Consider the following 23,516-nt stretch of genomic DNA (forward strand, 5'->3'; position numbering starts at 1 on the left):
ACGTTACATCACATGAGAAAAAAAAAGATGATGCAAGTCTCATCTATCAAAAAGGAAAAAGCCAAAAATACCAAAACAGAGAACAGACAAATGGAGATCGGTCAAAATATACTCAGATGTCCAAAGAGGAAAAAAAAAAACTAATGATGATGTTGTTAATGAATCGCTCACTTAGTTTGTGGTTCCTTCTGGTCACAAGTTCAAAATCTCTTAAAGCAATTAAATTTTTAATTGGTGAAAACTTTAGTACAGAAATTTCTCGCTAATACAATTTGCAACATAGTTCAGTCGTTAAATAATATTCAATCTCTATCATGAAATGAATTTGAATTCTTCAAAATTGAATCTATGAATCATACAAGTCTAGAAATTATAGGGTAGATTGCATTATTGCAAGTAACATAGACATTAATTATGACCCAAAAATTTTCTGTGATGTGTTTCTCTAATATGCTATGAACTGAAGTTTGAATAGAGAAAATAGAATAACCTGTTAGGTGAAACTGAAGAATAACATTGGATTTATCAAAACCAAATGAAACTTAGGGCCAGTAATCCTATCTTTACACCTACATCAAACACCTTAATGAAACTGAAGAAGCAGTGGACGCTTACACGGTGAGAGAGTGAGATCGCAGAGAGAGAGAGAGAGAGAGAGAGAGCTTGAACAGAGAGAGACGCCGAGGATAGAACGAACGTGAGCGACGCCGGAAAGAGGACCGCAGCGGAGCTGAGGCGCGCCGGCGATAAGAGAACGAGCGTGAGCGTGGGTTCTGTGAAGGTGAGCGACGTCAACGGGAGAAGTGGGAGGCTAGGGTGAGCCTAATCCAGCGGCGACTTGAGGGTTCTGTGGCAATGCCAGCGGCGACGACAGCCTCTGGGCGACGGAGAATAGTTCGGCGATGGAGAAGGTGGGGGTGAGAGGGGCAATGTCTCTCTTCTGATGTATGGGGCTATGGGTGACAGTCACTGATAGTGGGTTCGGGTAAATGTCAGCAGACCGGTTAATCGTCGGTTCAACCGATTTTTTATTTACTAAATAATTTTTCATCTCAGCATAATTAACTACAAGATTGGTTTTAATTAATTCAGTTGAACCACTTGGTCCCATTGGATTTTTAGAACCTTAGTTATTATATTTACTTGTTATCATGAATTATGATTTTAGAAGAAAAAAAACAAATATTTTTTTGTTTTTTACTCTTTTCAATTAGAGGCCATAAATGCTTTTTTTTTCCTTCGGTTTTTTATGATATTTCTTAAAGTTAAGAATTTGTTGTTATTAATTAATAAATTGTTGCATGTATAAAATAAAATTTAAATTTCTGACGTTTATTTAAACTTACCAATAATTTAATCATATGACCAATCCAAGTTGACTAGAGACCACGAATGTTTTCCAGAATTATTTAATGAAAAAATTTTAGATAAAATAAAGTAAAATCCAGTTAGTCGTAAATATACTTATTGCGTCTCTAAATAAAATTGCAAAGTTGCTTACAATCATATGGCATTATGACACTCTGTACAATTTTGAAAATCGAAGATGAGCGGTGGAGTGACTTTGAGGGTGAAACACGGTGAGGCAGCCGATAATGTCGGCGGAAGAGATAAGGGGGAGAGCGGGAGAGGGATTGCATCAGGAGAAAAGGAGGATCATATTTCGGGAGAGATTTCTAAGCCTTTAAAGGTTTCTTTCAGGGACAAAGTTGTGGGTTCCAAGATTGCTAAAACTTTTTCACTTGTTGAAACTTTATCGGGAGATAACATTGCGGTAGTTTCTAGGAAGCAAGGAGATCTCTTACCACCGAGTGTCACATTTACCCAAGAAGCTAAGAATTGCTTGGCAGAACCTTATAAGGATGCTATAGTGATTAAGGTGCTAGGTAAACATTATAGTTACACTGCATTGTCTCATAAACTCCGAACGGTATGGAGGATTAAGGGAGGTTTTGATTTATTGGACGTGGGATTTGAGTACTTTCTTGTGAAGTTTGATGTGGCTGAGGAGCGAGAAAAGGTTCTCTTAGGAGGTCCATGGATGATTGAGGGAAATGATGTGGCTGTGAAGCCTTGGGATCAAGAGTTTAGATCAAGTGAAAACTGTTTTGGAGCAACTTTAGTGTGGATTAGAATTTCTGGATTACCAATTTGGTGCTACCAAGAAGATGCAATGTTCCGTGTTGCGGCTGTAGTTGGCATTCCCGTTAAGGTTGATTTGGCAACAAAATTAGCTGAAAGAGGACGATTATGATTGAGCCTGTGTCCAGATAGATTTAGGATTGCTAGTGACTAAGAAGATTCTTGTTGAAGGTGTTGAATATGAGGTTGAATATGAAAGTCTTCACCTTATTTGTGACTCCTGTCTCAAGTTTGGTCATGATATGAAGGTGTGTAAGACTGACAGCAATGCAGGAGGAGGAACTAATGCCAAGGTGATCAGCGATGTAGCAAAACAGTCAGAAAGCTCAAATTCAAAAAATCCAGTGCATGTGGAAAAGGCAAGTTTTCATTTTGGCAAGAATCTTGGAGATGAGACTGTAAATGTTACTGTCCCGGATTTGGTGGGAGTGATTTGCATGCTGTTCATGTAGACCATGCACAACATGAGGATTTGGAAGGTTGGACTCAAGTGATTAGGAAAGGAAAGTATAAAATGGGTCAAAAGCCTTCTCCTAGGATGTTCCGATGCCCACTCTAAGCACTGAGGCTTGTGCTAGGTTAATTGACTGTCTCTTTTGTGGAAGTCAAGTCAGCAGTATTCAGTATGAGCCCTTTTAAGGCTCCTGGTCCAGATGGCTTTCAAGCTTATTTTTTTAAAGAATATTGGGAGATAGTAGGCACTGAGATTTGGAATATTGTCCGGAGCGCTTTTTTGGGAGAGTTCTTAAATCCTAGCATCATGGAAACTCTGATTGTGCTTATTCCTAAAATTGATAATCCTACCTTTATGAAGGATTTCAGGCCTATTAGCTTGTGTAATGTTGTTTATAAAATTATCACCAAAGTATTGACTAACCGACTTCGGCCTTTTCTTCCAGATGTTGTTAGTCCTTTACAAGGAGGTTTTATTCCGGGTCGTGGTGCTCCTGATAATATTATTGTGGCCCAAGAAATTTTGAATTTCATGAAGCACACAAAATCCAAGAAAGGTACTCTTGCTTTTAAAATTGATCTTGAAAAAGCTTATGATAGGGTGGATTGGAGGTTTTTGGAGAGTACTCTCATTGCTTTTGGTTTTTCTATCATCACTGTTAATTTGATTATGACTTGTGTCCGTGCATCCTCTCTTTCTATTATGTGGAATGGGAATAGATTGGTTTTGCTCCTAGAAGGGGGCTTAGACAGGGCGATCCAATGTCTCCTTACTTATTTGTGCTTTGTATGGAAAGACTTGCTTGTTATATATCTCATAAGGTGGTCGAGGGTGTGTGGAAACCAGTTTCTGTCACTAGGGGTGGCCCAAAATTTTCTCATTTGATGTTTGCAGATGATCTCTTACTTTTCTATCAGGCTACAAAAAGTCAGGTCCAAATGGTCATGCATTCTCTTAACATTTTTTGCAAGGCATCTGGCATGAAAGTGAATCTTGAAAAGTCTAAAGCTTTTTGTTCTAAAAATGTGACTGCTCGCAGAAGAGATATTTTTACTAGTGTTTCTTCAATACATTTTGCTTTGGACTTAGGAAGATATCTTGGAGTTAACCTTAATCATTCCCGTACCAGTAGGGCTTCTTTTCACTCGGTGATTGAAAAGGTGAGGGGAAGATTAGCTAATTGGAAAGGAAGGCTTCTAAATAAAGCAGGGAGACTTTGCCTGATCAATTCTGTTGCAGCATCTATTCCTGTCTATCATATGCAGGTATCTTTTTTTCCAAATTGGGTTTGCGATAAATTATCTTCTATGATGAGACAGTTCCTTTGGAAGGGTCAAGTTGATGGTAGATGTCTTTCTCTTGTTAATTGGAGGACCGTGATCACTCCAAAAAAATTTGGTGGCCTGGGTGTTAGAGACCTGCGTGTGTTAATATATCTTTACTTGGTAAATTGGTGTGGCAATTTTTTTATTGTCAGGACAAGCCTTGGGTTGCTCTATTAAGGGCGAAGTATCTGAGGAATGAGGGAGTTTTAGATGGCCCTGTCCCTTGCAATGCTTCTCATGTTTGGAAGAGTATCTCAAAGGCTTTTGGTGCTCTTAAGGATGCCTTCTCTTGGTGCGTTGGGTCACTTGATCAATCCTTTTGGTTTGACAATTGGAGTATTGAGGGCCCAATTGCTCAAGATATCCCTTTTGTACATATATCTAACTCTGATTTAACTATTAGAGACGTTTGGAAAGATGGTCAATAGAATCTCCATGATATTTTCTCTATCATTCCAGAAGATGTCAAACAGCGTTTGAATGCTTATAATCCGGATTTGAATGCTGGAGAGAGTTCGGGTTGGTCGTGGGGTGTGGCATCTTCTAGACTCTACTCAGCTAGGAGTGGGTACAGTTGGCTAGCCAAAAGAAAGTTTGACTGGAATGAGCATGATAATTGATTGTGGGTATGGCGACTGCATATTCCTGAGAAGTACAAGTTCTTGATTTGGCTCAGTCTTCACAATGCTATTCCTACGGCAGAGTTTCGTTTGGGTCGTGGTTTAGCTTTATCTAGCACCTGTCATCGGTGTCAGAATGGTTCTGAATCCATTCTTCATTGTCTTCGGGAGTGCCCTAGTGCCAAGGAGGTCTGGACCCTTTTAGGCCTGTATTCAGATAACTCGAATTTACATGATTGGCTCTACAGAGGTGCAAGGAGTGGAGATGTTTTTCTTTTCTTTTCAACCATCTGGTGGATTTGGAGAAGCAGGAATCATGACTTTTTTTAATATAGATGATTCATGGAGTGCTAGTAAAGTGGTGAGTTTGATTCGTAGTTCAGTAAGGGAGTTTCACACTATTTTTGCTATGCATCAATCTCTGTCTCCTCCTTCACTTTGTTTGCATTGGGTTCCACCTCCAGTTCATTCTGTTAAATTGAATTGTGATGCTAGTTGGTTTGCTCCTTCTGGCTATGCTGATTTTTGTTGTATTATTCGCAATCCTGATGGATGTTGGTTGAAAAGTTGCACTGGAAAAGTCGAAGTGTGCAGTGTTCTTTTTGCTGAATTGTATGCAATTTAGAGAGATTTACTTCTTACTTGGGAGAGTAGAATGGGATTTGGCAAAGCATATTTAGGAGGTTATGAATTGGAATTGGAGAGTCTCTATTCTTTTAATTCAGAGGACTGCAAATAGTGTTGCAGATTGTATGGCTAAAGTAGCTGCTTCTGTCACGGACATTTACTCGAATTGGAGCCAACCATGGAGTGAGCTTCAACATCTAATAGATTTAGATATAACCCTAGCCAATTAATTTGATTTTGTCTCTTTTTTTTTCTTTTTTTCTTTCTTTTCTATTTAGTCACCAAAAAAAATATGGCATTATGGCACATAAACTTTAGTTGTTCACTAAAGATTTGCAAGGCGTTGAAATCAAACCCTTAGACATTTGTAGCAATTTTTTTTTTTTTTATCGAAACATCATATGCAAATAAGAAGAATATTCAACAATCAAATTCCAAGTCTCCCATTTTTCTTCTTGTTGCTTTTCTCAACTATTAACATTACTAGTTAAATCTCTCCTATCTCATTGACTCATTCATTTCAATCCCATTACATTAGGTTAAAAAAAGTTATAAAAAAAAGTATGTTAAAAAAAACCATTTTGCATTAAGTTTATACTTTACATTAAAGCTTGTGTTTCAAGACAGCATTTCTGAATCACTTTCTACCATTTATTTGACAGTTCAAAAGTATTATCCAACTACGAGTTTGTACTTCGTAACCAACAGAAGGGTACAAGCAACAACTATGAAGGAAACTAGCCGTGTAATGTACAACAAATACCTAGTTAGCTATATCAACAAATGAGCAAATAAATTAAGCCAAAGAATCATATTCAGTATAATTTACTTTTCTACAAAGCCTATTATGGAGAGCCCCAAAAACTAGGCATCAACAACACAGGACAAATTAGGCTTAGGCACACGAGAATCAAACAACAAATTTTTCCACCCATGACTTCAAATCAACCTTGCGCAACTCTGGAATTACAGAAGTTGCCAATCATCCTCATTGTTGCCAGCTTCGTTCGCAACATCCATAGCTACGGAATCATCATCTTGGAATCCAAGGTTGCCACCCGGCCCATTGTTACTAGCGGTTTGCGATAAGAACCTCCAAGACTGAGCTACCGTAAATAATGGGGCGCCATTTGATTCTTCAGCAAGCTTGGAAGCTCGGGAACAGAAGTCGTCGAAATCATCTGACAGCCACCATTAACAAGCAGATTATCAGGGTCAACAGAAAGCTTAGATGTTACCCAAGTTATTTTAAGCCATGAAATTAAGGCAAAGAAACCAGCAAACCTTTATCTCGGCAGTAAAATCCAATAGCCAAGGATGGGTCAATTGAATCTAGGGGTATGTGCCTGATAACACTGGTAGAAGTTTTGCAAAGTGAGACAAAGAATGAAGGAGATAAGAACAAGAAGAAAATCAATACTGGTAATAAGCCTACTTGCTATGGTATGAGGAGGTACTAGTCTCTTGGGATTCCCCATTGATATTGACAACCTGAAAAACATATAAAACATAATAATATAGATAAGTTAAGATTGTCTCTTGACAGAATCATGTGGCTCTTGCCACCTTCAACTCATAACAAGAAAAAGTTATTAATGGAAATCGCCCTGAATCATGGTGCTTTACCCATCAATGAAGCTAAAAGTACGATTACTGTAAAATTAAAATGTCATGTGAAGGAAGCAAATGCTTATCCACTTGTGTGTGATGAGAAATTCCTAAGAATTGCTTTACCTTTTCTAATTTAACATAGATGATTACTCATACACACACAACTTTAAAGAATATCAGATTATAATTATCCATAATAATCCAAACCGATTTTGGACAATGATTCATCCTGATTTCATCACTACAATCATGGCAGATTGTGTTTAATTTAACCAAATCATGTTTTGATTGATATAATTTATTGCAAATAGAGATAGATACCTAGATGGTTTCTTGGTTTTTCACTTTTACTTTTTGACTTATCTATTTCTTTTGAAACTAAAGGGCTACTACCTAGGCCAGTTGAGAACATACGATGTACAAGTTTACTAAAACAACAATGGAAATAAACATGGAGCAACATACACTTAAATTAAGACAGTGCATTAGTATATAACCTATATGACAAGTTCCAACATCCGAATAGTGCAATAAATTAATAAAGTCAGTAAATGGCAATTATTTGTTGAGAATATTTTACCGCCCAAAATACCAAGGCTCTGAGGGAATTTAAAAATTGATTGCAATAATGGGATATACCTGATAATGGTTTATAGACACAATAGATCAGTCATACTGTCATAGTGCTATATTCAAAAAGAAGAGAGTAGACGCAAAACAGATTTCAAATTATATTTTTAGATCTTCATGTGGCAATGACTTAACATGCAGCCAATTATATAACTGTATTCAGATAAAGGAAGCTCTTTGTTTACATTGACACTTCTATAATTCATATAAGAATAAAAATATTTTGCTATGCATTGGAAGTTCCAAAATTTACCATCACATAAAATTATAATAAGTGCCCTTAGTAGTAGTACCTATTGATTTATAGTCCTATAGAACATTGAAAAAGTTACACACCTTGGATTGATTTTATCAAGTCCAAGAACCAGAGGAACCAATAAAAGCAGAGGCGTCCAAACAAGTTTGCCCCTTGAAAAGTCAGAACATCGTTTGGATGCATCTTCAATGCAGACAACTGGTGCTCCACCACGTTCTCCATCTTCATCTCCAGAGACAACATAAATTGCCATTGGAAGTGGCTGCTCTGCAAGGTTGTCTGTCTCCCTCTGGTTACGAGCTAGAACTTCCCATGTTCGACACATGGCATATGGGCCCACCCATGACCCAACAGCAAGGCCATAATCTTTACCGGCTTGAAGGAGATTGTGAATAGAGAAAGCAGAAGCCTCCGAATCACCAAAACTTTGTAAGATCTCAATATATTCTTTATCCAGTGGCTGCAGATTAAGAAAATACATACTTAACCTATTAGCATTTATATTAAACAAGGAAACACATACAACAAATGAATAGAAAAGTAACAATCTGATTACAAGAAAAACACACTGCAAATCAATCACCTTACCTTATCAATATTTTTCCTCCATGATCTACCTAATTTATGAAAGAGCAATGCCTGTACACAAGGAAGGCCATTTGATGCTGTTAGTTGCTATATTTTGAAAGAGAACACAAACAGAGAAAAAAAATTAAATAAATAAATAATAGAAAGCAAGAATTAATATATAAAGGTTTTTTTTCTTTTTTCTTCTTTCTGGGATACTACAAGAACTTCTATTAGAATAGAACTGAGATTACAAAAGAGGATAAGCCATCTTCACATCTTCATATACATACAAAAGGTAAATTTAAGACATGAAAATCTTAGCTAAATAACAACACATGCTAATCCTTTTAAATATTAGCTAAAGAAGATTATACTAAGGTACAATGTGGCAATAGCTTAGTTAAATACAACCATTGGATAAAAAGCACAATACCTGAGCTACAAGCATCTGGCTGCTCCGAAACATACATCCCCAATTAACATCACTAGTATACTTTGAATCTCCAATAGCATCAAAGCCTATAGATATGTATGTACATTAATATTTGTGAATATAATATCTAACACAAAGAAACATCCTAGAAAGCACAGTATATATTTGACAGACCTTTCCGATATGTTACTAAGATTTTTGAAGAAAAATCTTGCTCAAATGCAGCAAACTCGTTTCTAGTATCTACATTTGCAGTTGATTCTTGTTGTGAAATATTATGGCAGACACCCAGAAGCCATATATCACCATCGGAACTTGAAATCTCAGTCCTCCCTGTCCCAAGTACACGTTCTTGAAATCTCCTCATCGAGCCACTGTTAACAACTTTCCACACAGCAGCTGCCCACCCACTATTTCCAAAATAAACTGCTTTCTTTTCAGAAGGCGATGGTTCACTATGCGTTTCAGAGACCAAAAGACCAGATGGAAAGAAGCCTGACCACAAGGAAGTGTTAGGATACTTACTTTCACCAGACCCTACTTTCAAAGAAGCAGGCACCTGACTGTTATCTATAGTCTCAACTGAGCTTTTAGAAGAACATGTTGCACCAATGATCCTCTCACAGATACTCTTCAATACCATTATGAAGCCACAGAAAACATGAGTTGGTTCATAGAAAAAAATCGAGTGTAGGCCAATATCTGCAGGTGAAGGGGAAACAGACCTGAAAGGCATCCAAAAACATTTAGGAATTGAAAGATTCAGCCAAGAAACAATTACAGCTTTCTTTATCGAGCTATTTAAACTATCCAGCAACCAAAAAAAAGAATATTTTGAGCCACCACAAACTAACACAACTAAGTGAACTAACAACGTATGTTGCCTCGACTAGCTAAAAAAACAAAGGAATCAATGAATATTAACATTATCATGCACGACTCATAAAGTATCCCCTAATCATAATCTTGTTGAAAGAGAAATTCAGAAAGTTCAATTCCCCAAATCTACAGAACCATCCTTAACTAAACAAGATAAACGCATTACACATACATAATCGATGCCCAGGGTCAATGATGCCATTTCACACATTAAGAATTTCCATAGCACAAAACATGAATCTTCATTGCAAGGGGAAAAAAAAAAGAAAAAAAAACATAAAATATAAAACACAAGGAACAAAACCCAGAAAGGAAATTCTCGCAGAGACATAAATCGAATGGTTTCAGAGCACGCAAATCCAAAATTCATTGGAGATGCTAAAGCAATTGCACGAGTAAATCAACTAACCTTGATAAAAGAAAATTCGAATGGAATTTAAAAAGTTAACAGAAAATAAGGGGGGAAAGAAAAGATTTTTAATCTTTTATACTCCTAGATTAGTTTGATTTTCCTTTTGTGGGAATGAGTTGGAATTGGATGAGAAGAAAGTGAAATTGAAAAAGGAAACCGTACCAGGAGGATCTTGAAGTGTTATAGAGGTATTGGGAGACTTGGTTGAGACTCCACTTCTCTTCTTCTTCTTCCCTCTCTACCTCTCTGGCCGTCCCATGTTTTTCTTTCCTCCAACTTCTTTAAGCCTTAAATATGCTTTTTAATTTCTTATAAACATTAAATTAGAACAAATTATGTAATTAAATATAGTAATTTTTAAAATGATCTAAATACAATAATTAAAAATTAATTATATTTTGGTAACTAATAATTTATATAAAGTACTACAATATAATTATTAGAATTAAATCGGTAATTGAATTGATCATATTACTAAATTGTTGATTCTATTTTTCTCGCGTAAATAAAAAATAAAAAATAATTAATTTAAACATAACAAACAATGCATTTGAATTTTAAATTTAAAAATTATGAATAAATCCTCAAAATATGGACAAACCAGTGTTTTATGGAGAAATATATTTGTTATAGACTTGTAGGTAGAAACAGAATCGATTTTATCTTTGTTCTTTTCAACTAAAAGTCTAAAACTACGTTTTTTTTTTTTGTGATACTTACAAAATCAGATATTGTTATATATTTTGCAGGAGAAGCACATTCACAAAATTAATAAAAAATAATTAAAAAATTAAAAAAACTCACCTCAGGAACAGAAAGAAAGATCGGCATGGAATCTGAGCCGAAAGTGAGAGAGATTGAAGCCCATTTAGAGTTTTTAAAATTTAAATTTAAGTGCACTAAGGTGTCACAGTTTATATTGTATTTTAGTTTACCTTAAAATAATTTATATTTAAATTTTTAAAATTCTATATCCTATAACAATTTATATAGATTAGTTACATGAGCGAAATGTATCGATTATTAATTATTGTACTTAGATAATTTTAAATTTCAGTTTATTTAATTACATAATTTTCCCATTAAATTTATTTTTTTTCTTTGTATTACATTATTTTTCTCTATCATTAAGTCAACATTTAATTTATTTATTTTTTTATGATATTCTCTAATTTAATCACTCACTAATAAATTATCATATATAATAAAATTAAAATTTTTAATATTTATTTAAGTAGATAAACGAATTAGCCACTTGACCAAATTAGTTAAATGAACCCTTAATTTAATTGATGCATTTTTAATTTTATAAGAATATTCACCGTCCAAAAATGTATACTGCGAGTTGCAAAGAAAAAGAAAGATAAATGGTGAAGGCAAAGGTAAGAAATTAGAAGAGGACATGAAGAAAGCTAAAAATAGAAGCCACCTAAAAGGGTAGGCCCATTTTTGTAAATAACCGAAGGCCTACAAGCAACACCTACGTAACGTGACAGCGTGGCTTTGGAAAATAGTTATCCCATCTAACAAAATCATAAACTAAAACTTATTTAATTGTAATTTACAAAATGATAATTAAATACTCATGTTTTTGTTTTATTGTCTTTTAGAGGGTGTTTATGGTCGGGTAAAATCGAATTTGATATCATCTAGATCCATTTTAAAATATATATCGGGTCTATTTGTTAGACTCAAATTCAATACTACATCCGTTTTTGTGCATGCAATAAATCCCTCCGGCCGAAGACTAGTGGTAGGTGATCCCGCAGAACTTTCGGAGAAAGATAGCCTAGCGTGTAAGCACAGCAATGAACCGCGGCGAACCCTCAGACGACCTATCTAAGATTAAGGGGGATCCTCAGTAGTAGTGACTCTTTCACTCTTCTTTTTACGGACTGATACATGTACCGAATGCTCATACGAAAAAGTTGACTCCTGGGTTTGGAACGAAATCTCCGAAAAATCCTTTCTTTCTCGTCCACTCAGGGTGCAGACACACCCAATGACATTCAGGGATTGATGTCGTGATTATACCGAATAAAAACTGAATAAAAATCGAACCATTAACATTACATTACCTTGATATCTTTTTGTAAGCTAACATGTGAAAATATCCAAATTTTCAAGATTCTAACTATTATTTGACATGGTAAAATTCACTTAAAAAAATATAACAAAAACTAACCATTCTCTAAAATTAAAGCATAATCACAATTAATACTAATATTGTTTAATAACACTAAATATTTAAATCAATACAAATAACACAATATAATACATTAGTCTAAAATCTTATACATTTTAAACATAAAACATTAACTTATAGTCTTATAATGACTAATAATACAAAATATTAAAATTTACAATATTTAAATTCCACATAAGAATAGTCATCATCCATCACTAATAACACAAAATATTAATTGTGTATGATGATTAGGTCATCGGGCTGGGTTCGAGTGACTCGAGCTATGACCCAGACCCGATCCAAAATAATGACCGAGTCTACTTTTAAAACCCTTATCCAACTCTAAATCCGATAAAATCACACCAAATTAGTTTCTAAAATGTTCGAAGCTGGACTAAACCTTCGAACCAAATCGGACCATACACACCCCTAATCTTTTATTTTAGAGCATCATTAGAAAAATATTAAAATGTCCTTTTGAAATTAATGTAATAATATCCAACTACATTAATAATTTTTTAATGTATTAAAAAATATATTTTTTAAAAAGTGTTTTAAATCTTTTGTAAGGGTTTAAAGATATTTTTTTAATAATTTTTTAAATAATCTTTTATAAAAATAAAAATAATTTTATGTTTAGATATTTTATATAAAAATATTTTTTATTTATCAATTAAATATTTTTATTTTTATTATTAAAATTTGTCAAATATATTAAAAATAAAAAAAATTATTAAATTTTTTTATCGATTTAGTGCCCCTAAACAAATACTAAAATTATCTATACATTGAAAAGTTTTGTAATTTTATCTTCAATAAATTTATTACACACGGATAAATATATATAAAACAACTATTCTAAGAATACTTATGAACCAAATTCATTAAAATATTATCATAAAATTATTCAATTTATATGTTCATGTGTCACACACCTACCTGACCTAAGACCAATTATTGGGGATAATCAACAAGGGCGAGTTTCGTAAATTCATAGGTTGTTGTTCGTTGCACCTCAGTTATTGCCGTTTCTTATCGTGACGGCGGTTTCTGTTTGACTTTATTCATCAAAAATCAAACCTCTCTCTCTCTCTCAAACCCCATTATATGTGGCTTCTGAGAAAGGAAGGGTGGAACAAACCAGAAAAATTTACCCTGAGAGTTTTGATTCCCTCTCTTTTTCTCTTTGAAATTTCCACACCCAGAAGATTTATGGATAAAAGGTGCAGATTTGGTTCAGTACAATTCGGTCTCAACGTTAATATCTTCGAACAACGATTTTCTGGTTTTCTTCTTCCTTCGCTTTTTCAACCCTTTGACCGGTTCATTCCTTGGTTACGCTTTCTGAGTTCTGCTCTTCCCAAATAACCTTCAAGTCCTGTTCTTTCACGTGTTTATTGTTAAAACAAGGTGACTTTTCATCTGGGTTTTTCTTCTTTCAGCTCAATTTTTGCTTTTGTTGTTATATACTTATATTTAGCTTATGGTTTATATTGGTGTATATATCTTCAATAAGGTTTTTTGAGCATCTCTATTTGCTGCTGTGCTTGCTTAGATATTCTCTATTTTATCTTCAGTTGGTGTAGTTTTACTTGATTGAAGTGCGACTTGAGCTACCTGAAACTATGCCTTGTGATTTGTAATGTGTCATCATACTTGGTTTTACAAAACGTATCACAAATCGGACGCGTCTGATGTAGCCCAATAACTAGATAGAGGGCACAGAGAAACACTATGGGTGTAATCATTAAAAAATTCGATTTTTCATGGTTTGGGGACACAGGCTTTGTTATTGTTGTTATTGCTGTTATGTGTCTATTTTAACATGTTGGCACTTTGTATGATATGAAGGAGGATAGTTACAGATATTGACTTTAGTTGTCTGCAGGACAGGTCTGCAGATTGTGGCTGCCTGAATTCTTCTGCGTCTGCATTAAGTGTTCGGGCAGCCCCATTCCTTTTAGCAAAGTAGTTTGTGCTTAAATGAACGTTTTGGCCAGAACTTCCCTTAATAAGATGTCACGAGCTAGGGGTCAATCGTCTGGTTGGACAGCTTTTGATCTCAAACAGAAAAAGAAAAATGGTCTTAAATCTGAAATTGATAAGGACCCTTTCCCACCTGTTGGTGCTTCTAATTTAATACGAAATGATGATAAACTGGTTAAGAAGAACCATGTTCTTGCGAAGTCTTTCTCTTCTGTACTTCTTCCTACACAGAATTTCCCCACTCTAAAAGAGGGTGGGAAAAGCCAAACACCAATGACAGGTTCTGATTCTGGTGGAAAATATTGTGCCACTACTGCTCAGAATGATGCTGATTTGGCCATCAAAAAGCTCAAAGGGCAGCATCATTGGGCTGATGATAGCTTGATAGAGGATATCTTAGCCGCAGTTAGTAATGATGTTGATAAGGCTGCAACTTTATTGGAAACAATGGCTTCTGCAGTTAACATTGAAGAATGCAAAATATCAAGTGATCCTGGAGCAGCTAATTCATATTATGGTACCTGCAAGGAGAAGATTGATGAGAGTCTAATGTTAGGAAAGGGGACAGATGACATTACAATCAATTCAAGTGTTGGTCATCTCAAAGATAACGGTAAAGACTTTGTGGATAGAAATGCTTCCCTGGATGAAAAGTTTTATGATGATAATGTTAGATGCCAACTGGGCCCCTTGAATTCTGTTCCTGTTGAGCCTGAATGGGAAGAGGATGATGTCTACCTTAGCCATCGAAAGGATGCATTGAAGACAATGAGGTATAAATTGTAACTTTTTTTTTGGCTATAGAAATTCCTGTTTTTCATATTCTTGTTTTAGACATCCAATCAGATCCAAAAGGTCAAATTAATTTGCATCATCTGATAATTACCTTTTGCTCTTCTTTTCACTTGTAGATTTACTATTTTATCCTCAATCTTACTAAATAATTATAGTCTTCAGTCATAATAGAGATAATAAACGTTTTGGATTTAACTTGTTCAATTGAAAGGATTTCATTTCTGTTTTAGACTCTCACGACAATCACCAGGCATTAATATATTTTAGCCTATCTTTTTAAACAGGTTGGCATCTCGACATTCTAGGGCAGCTGCTAATGCTTTTTTGAGAGGTGATCATTTTTCTGCTCAGCAGCACTCAATGAAGGCCCGAGAGGAATGGCATACAGCTGAAGAACTTAATTCTACGGCAGCCACAAAAATTCTAAATATCAGAAATAGTGAAAACGATATTTCCAGACTGGATTTACATGGTCTACATGCGGCAGAGGCTATTCGAGCATTGCAAGAACATTTATTAAAAATTGAAAGCCAAGGCTTCTCAAAGACTTCAGCCACTTCAAATGGTGTTAAGGTTAATAATGGGCTTACACATTCAACTCTTGGATCTCTTAATTCTGTGGACAGTGAAAATTCAGATAAACAAGCCCCAATAAGGCTTAAATCAGTAGCTTTACATGTCATTACAGGTATGTTACTTTGTCTTGTACCACCATGTTGCAGCGGTTTCATTATTTCCTTGACGCCTTTCAATCATTTATTGATTGGAAATGTTATCAATTTTTCTTAACTACAAAACTAGAATTTAAGTTACCCTATGTCAATGGCCTAGTGCACTGCGACACTCGGAAAATCGAATACCTTGGTTCTTACTAGTTGGTACCTTATTTGCTCATGTTTTATGTTCTGCAGATACCGGTTTGAGGAGATGAGACCAGGAGTAATCACTGTGTGGCCAAAGTTTCGGCAAAGTTTAATGCTGAACCCCATTTGAAACATGTTCTCGTACCACTGATTGCTGTTCTGTTATGACGAATCATATATGTGGATATTTTCTTCTATCCTATTATTTATTTCTCAATTCAGATTATTACTATTTGGGAATTCAGGATGTAACATTCCATTCACCATTTGCTGTAAATACCACTTCATCTGTAACCTGTTCTCGAGCATGTTTGGCAATAAATTACTTTAGAGAAATAAGTGTTTCATAAAACTTTTAATTGTGAGTTGCTTTAGAAGCCAATCACAATGCAGTCGATGGATTTGCTAAAATATAACCATTTCTTCCTTGTTAGAGATTAAACTATGGTAGAGATTTGTTCTCCATCCTTCTTTGCAGTAAAACCAAAAGCAGAAAAAAAAAAGAAGGGAAAGATAGATTATCTTAGTTCAGTCCTCTAACCTACTTTTAATTCCTAAGGTCTTCATTAATGAATTTTGACCAGTTAAAACTTGCATAAATTTGAAGCAGATGCTTACAAATTATTAACACTTGCAACAATCATACCAACTAGGATCACTATTTTTTAAGTACTAGTCAGTATTTTGATAGTATATTTACTACTATTATTAATGACAACCAGAACCACACTTAACTTCAAAACCAAATATGTAGATTCAAAAATCAGTCATTTTTCTTTAGAATTTAATGAAACTGTCAATCAAGAAATAAATTTGGATTTCTCATTCTTATCCATTTAAACATAATTTTGTTAAAAACAAAAGAAAAAGACAAATATCAGATTGAAACCACCTTCACTACTAGTACTTGATCAAACTGAACTGAAGACAATTCAAATGTTTGGCTACAAACAAGTAGGGCCAGAATATTTAGGGAAACCAAACATTAGAAACAACAAAGGAAGGTTCCCTGTTATTACACTCTCCTTTTATGAAATTTCTTCCATATTTACTAAAATCTTAGAATGACAAAATGTCTCTTTCCACTCAGCTAGAAATTGACACAATATTCTACATATTTATAATAAACCAAATTCACAATCAAAGTAACACAACCAGCCATCAATTGAACCTAATACCCTCTAGCTTCAGTAATTGTTGTTAAAGAGTGTTGTATTTTTTTTTTTTTTTCTACTTAGCCCTTCTTTGATCTTCCAAATTTCATACTTCATATGCTATGGCAAATTTTGGAACTAGCCAAAGAATACCAACCTCCTCAAAACCTTCATCCAAAGTTGAATCTCATGAAACAAAAGAGAATCATGAAAAACTCTATACTGACATCAAAATATACTGTCCCTTTAACATGCCGTTAACTTCAGAAGCTGCAGCAATCAGAATCATGAGGAACTTAGGGAATCTTGGTTTATATTACACATTATTCTTTTGGATCATACTCTTCATAGTCCTCATCCCCAGGCACAAAATTTCATTGATTATTTTGGTTATAATGACATATGTAATAACCATTTACTGTTTAATTCTAAGGGCATTCCCTTATTCTGTTTTGCTTCACAAAGTCATAGATAAAAGGTTTGTGTTGTCATTGCTAGTGTTTGTAACTGTGGTGATGCTTGTAGTGACTGAAGCTGGGTCTCATCTAGCAGTTACTTTAGCTATTGCTGTTCCTATAATTTTGATTCATTCACTTTTATGGATTGCTCATCACCATTCCTTTGAGACTGAAGATCATTATTGTAATTGTAATTGTGAAGTTGGTGCTGATGGCACAGAGGAAGTTTGATTTTTTAGTTATAAGTCAACATTCTCAATTTTGTTGTTTTTTTTTTCACTGCAATTGTAATGTAATAGAAGTGTTGGAATTGTGAATAAAATAAATTGCAGCATTCTTTTTTCTTACTTCAAGCTGTGGAATCAGTGATGAATCGGTCACTAATGTAATTATCAGGTTAGGCTGCCTACATTATATCCTTTGGATGCAACTCTTTTTCAAACTCTGCGTTAATGCAGGATGGTTATGCACTAAGCTGCCCTTTATTCTTTTTTCTTACTGTGAAAATAATTCAAAACATTTTCAATAATAAAGCTTTGTTCAACTGATAGATTAGTTCGAATCAAGTTTATGTTAAGAGCTATTAGTATTTGAGGAAGTCCTTTCACAATAATAAATTAATAATAAATAATAATCAGAAAAGTTTATTGTTTAGAACATTTTATTTTATTTTTATGTTGTAAAACCAATGATATAAAAAAAAGAACTCATGTCACTCATATATGGAATTTAAGACTATTATCCTCAAATTACCTTTATGAAGTGCTTGTATAGTTGTATTAATTCTTCCGAATTACTAATCAACATTCTACAAAAATAGAACATTAAGAATAGAACATATATTGTCTTAAATTGAATATTCTACAAAAACTTATGTGTAGAAGAAGCTTCCATCCCACACACAAAAAAAAGGAATTGTTAATGTATTATAGAGCAGTGACTTTTGCGTACAAAAACTGGTAAGTACAATAAAGTATGATATAACAAGATATTCCTCTACAAAGTAAAAAATGGATACTTACAACTTCCTCCATGTGTCTCTTCACTGACCTTTTTCTTCCACAGTAATCCTTTTAATCACAAAACACTGACTTATAAGAACCTGTGTTGATCCACCTGAATTGAGTGAATTGCCATATTTGAAGTTATAACAATCCAGTGATCAACTTGTTTGATCATGGCTTCTTTGAGTATGCCTTCTGTTTCAGAACAGAACAGAGATGATAACAACAACAAGAACAATAGCATAAGCAACAAGTTTTTGCTCCCAAGAAAGCCTGTAAGTTTATGCACTATTTGCATTCCCTCAAAGTTGAATAATTGAATCTTATTATATATAGCATCAAGAACTGTACCACTAAATATTTTCTGATTAGGTAAGGTAGCAATAGTTGACTTTTTGTTTCACTGACTTCTTCATTTTGGTTTGCAATATCTTGAAACAACAAAGGCAAGACAACCAAATCCAATCATATACAGAAGATTGCGCCGCGGATCAGTGGTGGCGAGAATTTCAGGCAAACAAACTGAGGCAAGATAGTGCTTGACTCTTCCTGTTTTATTTTTTTGTTAAATTTTATATATGATCTGTGCCTTCCGAGTTTCTTTTTTTTGCTATTGACATACATGTTTTCTGTGTTTTGAATTTGTAGTACCCTACAAATAAGGAGTTATTGAGAACTATTGCATACTTGAGAAATGCTACAGCAGTATTTTATGAGGTGAGAGATTGATTATCTTCATCATTTTTTAATCTTTCATTCAAAATTTTAAAGGAATATCAAAACAAAGTTCTTTATTTAATTTTTATGACTTCTGTATCTGGATGTCTATGCAGCCTGATAGAATGTTGCCTTATAACAAGGCCTATATCCATGATGAGGATGATGATGATGAAGTGGGGGTCACAGAAGATGATGAAGAACACAATTTTCTGCACAGTGATAAAAAGAGAAAACAAGAACTTGACAAGTCAATGCAAAAGCCTAATAAGAACTCTGGCTACAACTTAACTAGAAAGCAGGTAAAGAAAAGGAATTTATGATTATAGTGATTATCTTCCTTTCTCATATCTTCTTTGTCTATGCAGTGCCTTTAACTTGAAATACATTGAGTAACATTTTCAGTGGATCTTTCAAAATGAACAGACAAAAAAGGAATGTGATGTATCTTCTTCTTCCACCTCCCATGTGGTGGTAAACCTAAAAGACACAAGCCGGATTTCGGATCGCAGCCAAGGCTTAACCAAAAAGGTTCAACAAACTGATTCTACAAGAAAAACATTCATGCAATTCTGTTCAGCAGAGATAATTTGTCCACCAGAACACCGAGCCGCGTTGGCAGTGAAGTTGCTTGGAGTACAAGCAGCATTGCTATCTTGTTTAGGTAGTCCTTTCGAAAACCTTTCGCAATTCGCAAGCACAAGCAACAACTCAAAGATACCACTGAGCTTGTTTCAAGCATCTACAAGGTTCTTACCGGCGACAATATGGACCGGAATGTTCATAGTGAGCTTTGCATACACAGTGATGGTGGCTTGGTCTTTGGGATTTAGAGTGCCTATTATCTCAATGTTATGTCTCTCATTGCTGTATTCTTTGTCTGTGTTGGTGGCTGCAGCATCAGGGTTTAGTGTTATATGTGGCACATTTAGAATTCATGGTACCTTGTTTACATGTTTAGGTGTTCTTGGTTTTTTTATGGTTCTTGTTGGTTTGGTTATGCTGGTTCTTTTTTATTCCTGGCTGTATAAAAAAGTAGAAGTAGCTGAGTAACTCTAATGCTATGCATTGTATTATGGTTTCTGATTATTTGTTAATGTACTTTTATTTTTTGTTTTCACCACATCTAACTAACCATCCTTATTAATGTAACCCATGTTGATCTTATTAGACTTCTACTAACCCATGTATATATATATTATTCTCTGAAATATAGATCTTAGCAAGACTAATCTGAATTCATCAAACAGTCATGACTTGCCATTCAATACAGAAATAGAAATATGATCCAACATATTTCAAATAATTACACTTAAAACAAAAACTGTTATTAAAATCTCAAAATACCAACTTATTCATAGAAAAAAAAAATTTGACAGTTTTATTACCACATTAATTCAACAAACTCATTTCTTGAGCAAGACTCATAAAAACAGAAAAGTCAAACAGCATCATTTGAAACCTTATCTCCACTCTCATTAACTACAAAAAGAGGAGCACCTTCTCTTGAAGCAGAAGCAGAACCAGCATCATAATTCACAACCTCAGAACCATAAAAACCAACCCACAAAACTGCATGAACCAAAACAAGAGGCATACTACAAGCTAAAGTCACTGCCAGATGAATCCCAGCGTCGGTTAAAACCAGCTGCACCGCCGTCGCAACCGCGATCACAGCCAACACAAACCACTTGTTTATGATCTTGTGAAGCAGAAAAGAATTTGGCCATGTTCTTAGAATCAAAAGAAAAAGAGATGTCACATATGTCATGATAACAAGAAGAATCAGTGACACTTTTCTGGCAGGTATGAGAGTTATGAATAGTATGATCCACACAAAGTGGGTGTAGTATAGACCATAGATGCCAAAGTTTCTTATGATTCGAACTGCTGCAGATTCTGATGTTAAAGGAATGCTAAAAGGGCAGAAAATCTTGAAGTGATTTTCATTTGGAACTTTTGGTTCATAGTTTTCAGGCTTTGATGAAGAGTTTGAGGAAGAGGTTGCTACTCTTTGTGTAGTTCCATAATTTGCCATTTATGTGACACAAAAATAAGAGAAATTCGTTCTTAGTGTGAAGATAGGATATATGAAATTCAGTGAAAGCGGCTTGTGAATATATATATATATATATATGCGCGAAAGGGGAGTATGATCAAGTCTAAGAGAAAAAGCATATCGATTATCGAAGACTTTGAATCCGAAGACTTGGACAAGTATAAAGAGGAATATTAATGGTATAGTTTATATAAATATGATTAAGGAGTGAACAATAAGAGTTTTGAATTAAAATTAAATTGTGGTAAATTTAATAATGATAGAGTGATGATATTAATATAGAGGTAAGATGATTTAAATTATATGTTGAAAAATAGATTCAACTATTCAAGTCATTGATGGGAATTTTGGGAAGGGCACATAGATAAGAAAACAGCATATTGAAAGAGAAGTGCTTTGAGCACAATGACTTAGTCAAATGTGATTTAATAAATTGCACGTTGAATTTTATCTCCAAATTATTAATGCAGCCTACCCAAGCAATAGAAAAATTATCCATGCATTCAAGTTTAATGTTAGATTTAGGAGTGTGCATGGCCCGACCCGGTCCAAAGATTCGGTCCGGTTTCGAATATTTTAGGGGTTAATTTGGTGTGATTTCATCGAATTTAGAATTGGGTAAGGGTCTCAAAAATAGACCCAATCATTGTTTTGGGTCGGATCCGAGCCATGGCTTGGGTCACCCGAAATCGGTCCGGTGGCCCGGTCATCATACACAATTAATATTTTGTGTATTAGTGATGGATGATGGCTATTCTTATGTGAAATTTAAGTATTATAAACCTTAATATTTTGTGTTATTAGTTATTATAAGACTGTAAGTTAATGTTTTATGTTTAAAATGCATAAGATTTTAAACTAATTAATGCATAATATTGTGTTATTTGTATTGATTTAAATATTTAGTGTTATTAGACAATATTAGTATTGATTATGGTTATGCTTTAATTTTAGAGAAGAGTTGGTTCTTGTTATATTTTTCTAAGTGAATTTCACCATGTCAAATAATGGTTGGAGTCTTGGAAATTTGGATATTTTCACATGCTAGCTTATAAGAAGGTATCAAGGTAATATAATGTTAACAGTCCGGTTTTTACCCGGTATAATCGTGGCCCGAAAGTGTATAGGTTTCATCGGGTTTAGGGTCGGGTTTGGGTTTAATAAATAAGTCTGGTATATATTTCAGGCCAGGTCTGGATCATATCAAACTCGGTTTCACCCGACCCATGCACACCCCTAGTTAGATTTAGACAATAATTTTTTGAAATAGATAATATTTTTCCCCCAAAAAATTTGGCGTTGTTGTAAAATAAACAAATAAAGAAGATATAATAAATATAAAATAAAAAAGTATAAGAAGAAGATTCTAATATTAGTATTTACTAATATAATTATCTCAATGTAATAATAGAAATAACTTATATATTTACTACTATTATATTAGTAATGTATGAAAGAGAGAAGAAAAATTTTTTGTATATAAGTTGTTGAGTTAAGAAATTAACTAAATTAATTAATGATGACAAACATTATTTTTGAGCAAAATAAATAATTAGTGTTGATTAATTATTAACTAATTGTTTATTGTTGCAGGCCAAATGTTAATAGCCCAAATGGAATAAAAGGCATTCAACAAAGAATATTGGGCTGAAAGCAAAATAAAGAGCCCAAGCAAAAGCAAAGGAAGAAACCAAAGAAATTAAATCGGGCCATGCATACTAATACCCGATCCAAGCCCGAACTGGTTTCAGAATTGAAATTCCCTCTCTCTTGCTTAACTAAAAGCAACGTTCTTCTTCCTTCTAATCAAGTCACATCAAGATTTCAGAAAAAGCAAGAAAGAGAAAGAGAAGAAAAGCTTCTTCCATAAGCCATTAACCAAAGAAGCAAGAGAGAGAGAGTTGAAGCTTGAAGCACAGAAGCTAAAACAGAAATCCCAAGCTAAATCAAGCTTAAGAAAGGTAAACCATATCATCTTGCATGCATCAGATCTTCATCCTTTCTTCCCTACTCTCTGCTCTATCCGAAAATGGCTTTGAAGGGAAAGTTGTTCTCTGCCCTATTCTGCTGTGTATCTACGGTCTTAATCAAAACATGGGGACCAAGTTGGTGTTCAAGGGTTCAGATTTGGTTGACCATTGGAAAACAATTTCGGTTACTCCTTTGTGGCTTTCGGTCAAGTTGGAAAAGTCAGAAGGAAAGGTTCCAATTTGATGATTGAATAGAAAAAGTGAATCTGTGGTTGGTGAAGCTCAAGGCTCAAGGTGTTGACCTTGGATGAAGAACCAAAGAACGTGCAAGAAGATAAAAGAAGAGCTTGCTGTTCATTCAAG

General features: G+C 34.4%; 5 protein-coding genes across 7 annotated transcripts; 3 read left to right on the plus strand and 2 right to left on the minus strand.

Annotated features, from left to right (window-relative positions):
• Positions 1-5,797: 5,797 nt before the first annotated feature.
• Positions 5,798-10,239, minus strand: LOC107485998 (cysteine protease ATG4). The gene is made up of 10 exons (XM_052260698.1): positions 10,122-10,239; positions 8,843-9,393; positions 8,669-8,754; positions 8,254-8,304; positions 7,746-8,125; positions 7,296-7,418; positions 7,101-7,207; positions 6,604-6,706; positions 6,453-6,523; positions 5,798-6,349 (listed from the first exon to the last, which is right to left on the minus strand). The coding sequence occupies exons 2-10, from the start codon at positions 9,309-9,311 to the stop codon at positions 6,135-6,137; spliced, it is 1,605 nt and encodes a 534-aa protein (XP_052116658.1). The 5' UTR covers positions 9,312-9,393; positions 10,122-10,239; the 3' UTR covers positions 5,798-6,134.
• A 2,958-nt stretch (positions 10,240-13,197) lies between these two features.
• LOC107485997 (uncharacterized) lies at positions 13,198-15,745 on the plus strand. 3 transcript variants are annotated; one of them, XM_021141053.2, is made up of 3 exons: positions 13,198-13,557; positions 14,026-14,906; positions 15,213-15,745. In XM_021141053.2, exons 2-3 carry the CDS (start codon positions 14,131-14,133, stop codon positions 15,715-15,717), a joined length of 1,281 nt encoding a protein of 426 aa, XP_020996712.1. In that variant the 5' UTR covers positions 13,198-13,557; positions 14,026-14,130; the 3' UTR covers positions 15,718-15,745. The 3 variants fall into 3 exon arrangements, with proteins under 3 accessions (XP_020996712.1, XP_020996710.1, XP_020996713.1); XM_021141051.2 differs by having other exon boundaries at positions 14,036-14,906; XM_021141054.2 differs by having other exon boundaries at positions 14,041-14,906.
• A 1,212-nt stretch (positions 15,746-16,957) lies between these two features.
• On the plus strand, positions 16,958-17,746 carry LOC107486026 (uncharacterized). The gene has a single exon (XM_016106565.3). It carries the CDS (start codon positions 17,068-17,070, stop codon positions 17,632-17,634), a length of 567 nt encoding a protein of 188 aa, XP_015962051.1. The 5' UTR covers positions 16,958-17,067; the 3' UTR covers positions 17,635-17,746.
• Positions 17,747-18,402: 656 nt separating this feature from the next.
• LOC107486064 (uncharacterized) lies at positions 18,403-20,244 on the plus strand. The gene is made up of 5 exons (XM_016106605.3): positions 18,403-18,682; positions 18,854-18,934; positions 19,056-19,124; positions 19,241-19,426; positions 19,551-20,244. The coding sequence occupies exons 1-5, from the start codon at positions 18,581-18,583 to the stop codon at positions 20,175-20,177; spliced, it is 1,065 nt and encodes a 354-aa protein (XP_015962091.1). The 5' UTR covers positions 18,403-18,580; the 3' UTR covers positions 20,178-20,244.
• A 186-nt stretch (positions 20,245-20,430) lies between these two features.
• Positions 20,431-21,235, minus strand: LOC107486065 (uncharacterized). The gene has a single exon (XM_016106607.3). It carries the CDS (start codon positions 21,160-21,162, stop codon positions 20,566-20,568), a length of 597 nt encoding a protein of 198 aa, XP_015962093.1. The 5' UTR covers positions 21,163-21,235; the 3' UTR covers positions 20,431-20,565.
• Positions 21,236-23,516: the final 2,281 nt, after the last annotated feature.

The sequence above is a fragment of the Arachis duranensis genome, chromosome 4 (genome assembly GCF_000817695.3).
Source record: "Arachis duranensis cultivar V14167 chromosome 4, aradu.V14167.gnm2.J7QH, whole genome shotgun sequence".
NCBI classification, from domain to species: domain Eukaryota; kingdom Viridiplantae; phylum Streptophyta; class Magnoliopsida; order Fabales; family Fabaceae; genus Arachis; species Arachis duranensis.

What these genes read in the sequence shown, in the direction of transcription:
- LOC107485998 (XM_052260698.1), bottom strand. Translation starts at nt 9,311, where the DNA reads ATGGTATTGAAGAGTATCTGTGAGAGGATCATTGGTGCAACATGTTCT. An exon ending in ATTTATTGCACTATTCGGAT is followed by an intron (nt 7,208 to 7,295) that starts GTTGGAACTTGT and finishes TTGTTGTTTTAG; the next exon opens with TAAACTTGTACATCGTATGT. An exon ending in ATTTTACTGCCGAGATAAAG is followed by an intron (nt 6,350 to 6,452) that starts GTTTGCTGGTTT and finishes GGTGGCTGTCAG; the next exon opens with ATGATTTCGACGACTTCTGT.
- LOC107485997 (XM_021141053.2), top strand. Translation starts at nt 14,131, where the DNA reads ATGAACGTTTTGGCCAGAACTTCCCTTAATAAGATGTCACGAGCTAGG. An exon ending in GATGCATTGAAGACAATGAG is followed by an intron (nt 14,907 to 15,212) that starts GTATAAATTGTA and finishes CTTTTTAAACAG; the next exon opens with GTTGGCATCTCGACATTCTA.
- LOC107486026 (XM_016106565.3), top strand. Translation starts at nt 17,068, where the DNA reads ATGGCAAATTTTGGAACTAGCCAAAGAATACCAACCTCCTCAAAACCT.
- LOC107486064 (XM_016106605.3), top strand. Translation starts at nt 18,581, where the DNA reads ATGGCTTCTTTGAGTATGCCTTCTGTTTCAGAACAGAACAGAGATGAT. An exon ending in TTTTGCTCCCAAGAAAGCCT is followed by an intron (nt 18,683 to 18,853) that starts GTAAGTTTATGC and finishes GAAACAACAAAG; the next exon opens with GCAAGACAACCAAATCCAAT. An exon ending in CTACAGCAGTATTTTATGAG is followed by an intron (nt 19,125 to 19,240) that starts GTGAGAGATTGA and finishes ATGTCTATGCAG; the next exon opens with CCTGATAGAATGTTGCCTTA.
- LOC107486065 (XM_016106607.3), bottom strand. Translation starts at nt 21,162, where the DNA reads ATGGCAAATTATGGAACTACACAAAGAGTAGCAACCTCTTCCTCAAAC.